Source organism: Tachypleus tridentatus, chromosome 2, assembly GCF_004210375.1.
Source record: "Tachypleus tridentatus isolate NWPU-2018 chromosome 2, ASM421037v1, whole genome shotgun sequence".
Classification (NCBI taxonomy): domain Eukaryota; kingdom Metazoa; phylum Arthropoda; class Merostomata; order Xiphosura; family Limulidae; genus Tachypleus; species Tachypleus tridentatus.
The window spans coordinates 146,416,118-146,423,878 of record NC_134826.1 but is presented as its reverse complement, the minus strand read 5'-3'; the positions used below and the strand labels follow the sequence as shown (position 1 = coordinate 146,423,878).

Here is a 7,761-nt window from a genome sequence, read left to right as displayed (position 1 = left end):
CATTCAGACCACGCCCATCGCGTTAAGTTAAACTTCATTCTAGCAAAATAACAATACAATTTTCGAGAAATGTTCACCAGTGTCTATTCATGAACGTTCAGCCTTATAACAGTTTTCTGTTCTGTTTTCATTTTGACTGGTTATTTTTAAACTTCAGTCTCTTTCTTACTATTAAAATATGCTCAAATACACTGAATCAATGTGTATTATTTGGTCTGAGGTCTTTAACACCAGGAGGCTTGAAACAAAACTATTAGAGTTTAATTAAATTCTTTGTTTTTTATATTTCACGCAAAGCTACACGAGGGCTACCTGCGCTAGCTCTCCATAATTTAACAGTGGGAAGGCAGCTAGTCATCACCAGCCACCGCCAACGCTTGGGCTATTCTTTAGTCACTAAATAGTGTAATTTACCCTGACATTATAACGCCCCCACGGCTGAAAGGGCGAGCATGTTTGATGCGAAGGAGATTCGAACCTACGATCCTCAGATTACGAGTGGAGCGCCCTAACCACCTGGCCATGCCAGGCTTTAATTACATTCAAATTATAAAACAAATATCCATTAACATATTTTGGAATCAAGTGAGTTTCTGAGATACTTAATTATAATTTATAATTGTGAATGAATTTGGAAGAACATAATGCGAAACATAATTTAAACACATTTTAAATTTAAATCTATCGATACATTATGCATCTTAGTATAACTCCGAACTAAATCTTAACTCACCGACAAGTTTCAAATGAAATACTCTCAACTTGTATGTATGTGTATAATTTTCTTAAGCTTTCTTTTATTTCTATTGAAGCATGCTGCTGTAATAATAATAGAATTCTCAATGAGATTATTACACTGTTGTTGGGTTTATATTTCCCACCAGGTGAGATAATATGACAACAACTAAATTAAAAGATATTTGCGACCAACCCGAACCACTATTCTAATATATTGTTTCACTGGGCAACAGAAACAACTGGTGGTAAGTGCTAATGCCAACAATAGCAAAGTTGAGCTGTCTGACGTCATACAGATTCATCGGCTGCAAATTTTTATGAAATAAGAACAAATATCAGACTATAAATCACAGTTGTGGAGTTTTAGTTTTAATGGACTGCTTTCGTCTGTTCCTAGGATGGAACGTTCATTTGGCTTTCCTCAGGCCGAAATGTGTCCCACCCTAGAAACAGACAAGATCGGTCCACTCGAGATCAAACCCTCCTACGTCTGCACCACCTAAAATTAGAGATGTGACGTTGGTAAACAATCTGTTCTCTCAGAAGAGACTTAAGTGGTTTATTGTGGAAGGGTGAATTTTGGAATGTTAAACACTGTGCTTCAGTGCCTGTTACTGATGTTTACAACTCAGCTTAGCTTTCAATGTTCAGTTATAATAACCGTTGAGATATAAATCTGCCCGATATATTTTTATTTTGTCGGTAAGCGAATTTTGTGTAAAATATTCTTCTCGGCAAGTATAGAAAATACTTTTACATTTGTTCTTTTTTAATAAGCGCAATGCTGCACAATAGATTATTTGTACTGTGTCCACTGCAGGGATCGAGCTTCAAATTAAGCCTTATAAGCTTTCAAAGTTTCCGTGAAAGCCATTGAAGGACAATATTTACACGCAAAGTGCTTTTTATAATCATATAACATCTTAAGGTTTACGTTTAGTTATTATAAATTCAGGATAATAATTTTAATCTAGAAAATCAAACGACAATTTTCAAATCGTTTGAACAATCGATAAGTGTTTAATAATTATTCCTTTTCATCAACAGAAAGAGTCATATTTCTGTCTTAAGATTTACAAAGGAAGACTAGTCAAGGTTTGAATTTCGAAAGATTCAAAATATCAAAGAGTTGAAAAGTCAATTTTACACAGAGTGCATTTCTTTCTAAGCCTATTAGTTCAGGAAATAAACCAATTTGTTCTAGAACAGTTCAATTTTACACAGAGTGCATTTCTTTCTAAGCCTATTAGTTCAGGAAATAAACCAATTTGTTCTAGAACAGTTCTATCAACAAGACATATTTCACGAAATTCAAATGCAGTCAGCGTGTAAGTAAATGTTTGAGAAGTCAAAACCCTCTGGATCTATCAACCAACGCGCAAAACTATTTGAAAACTAGAATTATTTATTCACTGTTATTCAAATATATCGATTGGTCATCAAGTGCGTATATCCTAAACCTTGAAATCACATGACACTGAGCAAAAACTGACGAAAATTACTAATTGTTTATAACTTTAAACATTTCCGTTCAGACGTTTTGTAGAGTGAGATAATAAAGATGATGGTGTAATTATCTGGAAAGTTTATAGAAATAAGAGTATGTTATAAGTTATCAGTGAAGTTTTCAGTGAGTAATGAAAGCAGTTAATGAGTTAACTGAGAAGTTATAGATTGTTTGTTTGTTTGTCTTTTGGAATTTCGCGCAAATTCGTCCCTAATTTAGCAGTGTAAGACTAGAGGGAAGGCAGTTAGTCATCACCATCCACTGCCAGCTCTTGGGCTACTCTTTTACCAACAAATAGTGGTATTGACCGTCACATTTATAACGCCCCACGGCTGAAAGGGCGAGCATTTTTTGATGCGACGGGGATTCAACCGCGCGTATACGAGTCGAGTTCATTAACTCACCTGGCGCTGCCGAGCCCAGTTATGGATTAATTGGTGAATTATTCATTCTAGTGTTAGAAATAAGAGTTATCGCTAGGTGCTATTATTTTCTGTTAGAACAAAGTAAAAGTGAATACAGCCTGCACAGAAGACAAGTGAGTGCTAATATAGTCTGCAAACAAGAAATTATTTATTTATCATGATTCGAACCCACGACTCTCGGAGTAGGAGTCCACTGCCTTAACCACCTGACCATCCCTAGTCCGCTAAATTTTCTTTCTTTAGTGTTATTACCAGTATCTCACTAAGTGTGAGAGTCTCTATCATATTATTTGTGAAACTATGTTAATTTACGAACATGAAGACTTAACATTTTAACTAGATTTACTTAAATTCACAACTCAAGCGTTAAAATAAAAACAGAAACCTTATGATAAGTTCATTATTCAGAACAGCCGTAGTTATCGTGTGCCATCGTATATCAAAGAAAGACAACAGTGGTTCCAAGGTGGTCAAGGGCGAGTTTATATCCTCACAATGCTAAAATCCTGGCTTCGATACCTGGCGGTACACAAATCACAGAAAATCCATCGTATAACTTTGCGTTAAAATATCGTCTTGATGTTACACAGTAAATCTTATATCACTTGAGAAGATAAAGTATCATTGACATATCACCTGCGGTATTTAATTTCAATACACGATGAACAATTTTCTAAGCGCTTTTTTTTTTTTGTGATAATATGAAGTTACCCCCCACCCACACACCAACTCCCCTGTGACACAGCAATATGGCTGCGGACTTCAATATTACAAACAGGGATTCGATACATATGGTGGGAAGAACACAGCTAGCCCATTGTCTAGCTTTGTGTTTAGCAACAAAACAACAATAAACAACTTGATCAAAGGAAAGGCTTAGCAAGACATGTTGCCGACCTTAACCCTATTGTAATACCATCTATTTGATGATATAGATTGGTATTTAATAGTGGTTTAAAAACAATATTTTAGCGCAGTTATAATGTTTCATGTCACTTTCTGCTCGGTAATGAGATTCCACAGTGGCAAATCAGAAAACTTTATGGAAAACGTATCTTGGAAATGCAACATTCACGCGCCCAGTTCTACCCTCACTTCTGAAACAATGTTTGAACACAGCTTTACTCACAGAATTATTCAAAATCTTATACTGGTGTGTGTTCTTTGTTACAAGTTATAGACAAGCGATTTATCAGGACGTCACAACTTTTGATGGTAAAAAATGATCTTGTATAACGAACTAACAACAGTTAGCATCCCGAAATATTTTAGAAAAGTTAGTTTATAAATACTATAAGAGGAAACTCTTGTTATAACTGTTGTGTATGTGTGTGTGTGGGTGCCTTACAGAGAAAGGTATGTGTGTGTGTGTGTTTTCTTATAGCAAATCCACGTCCGGCTGTCTGCAGAGTCCACCGAGGGGAATCGAACCCCTGATTTTAGCGTTGTAAACAGAGAAAGGTATGCTGATAACTGGAATTATAATAAATAAAACACGGAAACGAAAAATTGTTGTAATGTATCATGAGTTATTTGTTTCCTGGATAATTTGAAGCAAAGGGAAAAACATATTTGTTGCTTACAACTGGATTTTTGGATTCCTAGACGAAAAAACAACTTTTTTGAAGTAAAAAAAAAAAAAGAGAAACATTCATGCAGTCTCTTTACGTATTAAGTTAGTGCCAGAAAATTTGATTTGAACAGAGGCATTGAACGGTGGTTGGAAAAGTCAGTCCGAGTAACTGCGGTTCAGTTACTTTTGGTAAGGTAAACAGCACTTCGTACGTGTATCTGGTTAAAAGATTCGGTCATGAAGCGTCCAGGTGCAGTCGTCCCTAATTTTAAGATATTGATTTAAGTGTGGAGGGAAATCAGTGTTTACTTAAAACTGTATCTGTTTACTGTTCCGCGCTCAAAGTGATTAAATTCATGTGAGTTGATGCCTTGAACACTTTATCAGATTATAATGATTTAAATAATTGTATAGAAAGATATTTTTTAGTTAGTAATACATCGCGCAGACAAAGTTAAATATCTGTTGTCCTGTTTGCATGTACTTATTGTTAGAACGTTTTACATGTTAGAACCTTCTACATAGTGAACTTAAATATTTTGTCTTTTATATGCTCTCCATGTTGTGTTGTTGGGGTTTACAAAACTTCAAGTACGTTCAAACGTCCTCTGTGTTATTACAATGAGATCTGTGATGTTAGTACGACATTTCTAATTTCAAATATATGTTTAGTTTTTCGTAACTGTTTTCGTTTGTGTGTGTGTAGGAGCTGATATTTCTAAATATATACATACAAATAGAGATCTGGTTACATGTTCATAAGCTTGTTTACATAAAACTTGATTCTAGTACAAAGCATCCTCGGATCTCCTACCAGTCACTGTCAGACTCATTTTATAAGCTAAAAAGATAGTTTCTTTCAAGATATGATTCAAAGCATTTTTTCCAACTACACGTAAATTAGAATTTTCTGCGCAAACATTAATCGCTTTGTTACAGGTAATATGGGTTTCATGATTAAGTTCTAGTACTTTGCTAGCCCTAAACAACGACTGCAGTGTTCTGAGCCCTAGGATCTAGGTAAAAAACTAATATGATGGAGTAAACCACGAAATATTTTTCTTACGTGTTCGTCCAATTGCTTGTTCATCCATGCTGCTCCTACTTTTCGTTTCATACATGCTTGTCGGAAAATCTTCCAAATTAAAAAAAAACAACTTGTTCTACATAAACAGGTAGCGTTCGTAATCACCAGGTCGTCCTTACAGAATTACCGCCATACGCTAACAATATCGTTTGGTGGAATGTCTACAGTACAAACACGCATTTCTTCGATCTTTGTCGGAGAGAAGGGTAAGTGAAACCGCACCCTCAGAAGTATAGAAGATGTCCAATAGGTGGCGTTTCCATGGAAACGATATTAACAAGAATTTTTACACACGCATTCTAATAACTTGAGAGTTGATACGAACATGACATTTGGTTACAAGTTTGTTTGTTGTTATTGTTGTTTTAATTAACGCTCAAACGACCTCTCACTACAAAGGTTACACAACTTCTTAAGTTTATGGATTCCATGCCAAGAGAATATCTGAATCATTAAAGAATAGTTCAGTATTACACGTATTCGTGTGTACTGATTTCTATAAATGTTGAAGATTCAACACGGGATAAAAGTGTAAATACTCGTAAACGAAATTATCACATGGACTTAATTAGAGGCCCAGCATAGCCAGATGATTAGGGTGCTCAACTCGCAATCTTAGGGTCACGGGGTAGAATCCCCGTCACACCAAACATGCTTGCCTCTTCAACCGTGGGGTTCTTACGAAGTAACGGTCAATCCCACTATTCGTTAGTAAAAGAGTAGCCCAATAATTGATGGTAGTTAGTGGTGACTAGCTGCCTTCCCTCTAGCCTTACACTGCTAAATTAAGGACGGCTAGCACAGATAGCTCTCGTGTAGCTTTGCGCGAAATTCAAAACAAACCGAGTCTAAATTGTGTCGAGAAATAAACAGACCTAAATATAAATAAGGTATTATTGACTAGGTAACTAACAGTACACTTCATCATAGCTAGCATATTTACTCTCTCCTGGTCCTGGGCATAAATAAATAATTGTGTATATTTATGTTTGACAAGAAACAAACGATTCCAAATCGCTCTCAAACAGTCCCTTTGAATAAAGCTTTAAAGCTCTTACATAGTTACTACCATAGTTACATTGTGTAAACTGTTTCATAATTTGAGCAGCAATAATATACAACTCTTATCTGCATGGAATGCTATAGAAATAAACAGAGAACTTTTCATGCTACCTTATTTTCCATTTAAGTTTGGCACGTGAAGAATTTTTCTCTAAATTCCTAGCTCTTCCGTACAATGATTGTATTGTTTATTGTAATTAAATCTCAATGCCTGAGATCAGGTAATAACTTTTTAATGTGGTTCATGGGTTTGTCTCTCAGCGACGTTAGGTTCGCCCTTCATTTGATTCATTGCAAGTGTCACTTCTCAAATGACACAGAAAGTACTGAATTTTTTATAAGGACATTGTTGTAACATTAAATATCAAAAATCAGATTACGAGTCGAGCACCCTAACCACCTGGACGTGTCGAGCCACTCCGAGAGAACAGTTACACCAAGACTTCAAGTTTCAGTATGTAGGAAATACTCTGAATATGTTACATAAAACTGGCACTGTTAACTACAGAAATGGTTGAGTAAGAAAACTAAAACTCCCTAAGAACTATTTTTTTAAGATATATAAAACGGTCAAGCATACATTGCTGTAAATACAGATGTAAAAGTTACCTCGAAAATAATAAGATATACATTACACAAAGTACTGCAATGAAGGTGTGGTTGATGAAAATCCTCTACCAAACATATGTTACTAAACGAAAAGGTTGAAATGTGCATCAGGCCACAACTAGTGGATACAGACTTGTTTAAAACCATGAAATGTGCATCAGGCCACAACTAGTGGCTACAGACTTGTTTAAAACCATGAAATGTGCATCAGGCCACAACTAGTGGCTACAGACTTGTTTAAAACCATGAAATGTGCATCAGGCCACAACTAGTGGATACAGACTTGTTTAAAACCATGAAATGTGCATCAGGCCACAACTAGTGGATACAGACTTGTTTAAAACCATGAAATGTGCATCAGGCCACAACTAGTGGCTACAGACTTGTTTAAAACCATGAAATGTGCATCAGGCCACAACTAGTGGATACAGACTTGTTTAAAACCATGAAATGTGCATCAGGCCACAACTAGTGGATACAGACTTGTTTAAAACCATGAAATGTGCATCAGGCCACAACTAGTGGCTACAGACTTGTTTAAAACCATGAAATGTGCATCAGGCCACAACTAGTGGCTACAGACTTGTTTAAAACCATGAAATGTGCATCAGGCCACAACTAGTGGATACAGACTTGTTTAAAACCATGAAATGTGCATCAGGCCACAACTAGTGGATACAGACTTGTTTAAAACCATGAAATGTGCATCAGGCCACAACTAGTGGATACAGACTTGTTTAAAACCATGAAATGTGCATCA

The 7,761-nt window shown here is 35.9% G+C and overlaps 1 protein-coding gene across 3 annotated transcripts in view; it reads right to left on the bottom strand.

Moving 5' to 3' along the window:
* The window catches only part of LOC143245319 (band 7 protein AGAP004871-like), a 32,609-nt gene extending 27,091 nt beyond the window's left edge, over positions 1-5,518 (bottom strand). For all 3 annotated transcript variants that reach the window (XM_076491525.1, XM_076491524.1, XM_076491526.1), the window contains exon 1: positions 5,310-5,518. In XM_076491525.1, coding sequence (XP_076347640.1) covers positions 5,310-5,360 — 51 coding nt within the window. In that variant the 5' untranslated portion in view covers positions 5,361-5,518. The remainder of the gene's footprint in view (positions 1-5,309) is intronic.
* Between the last annotated feature and the right edge of the window lie 2,243 nt (positions 5,519-7,761).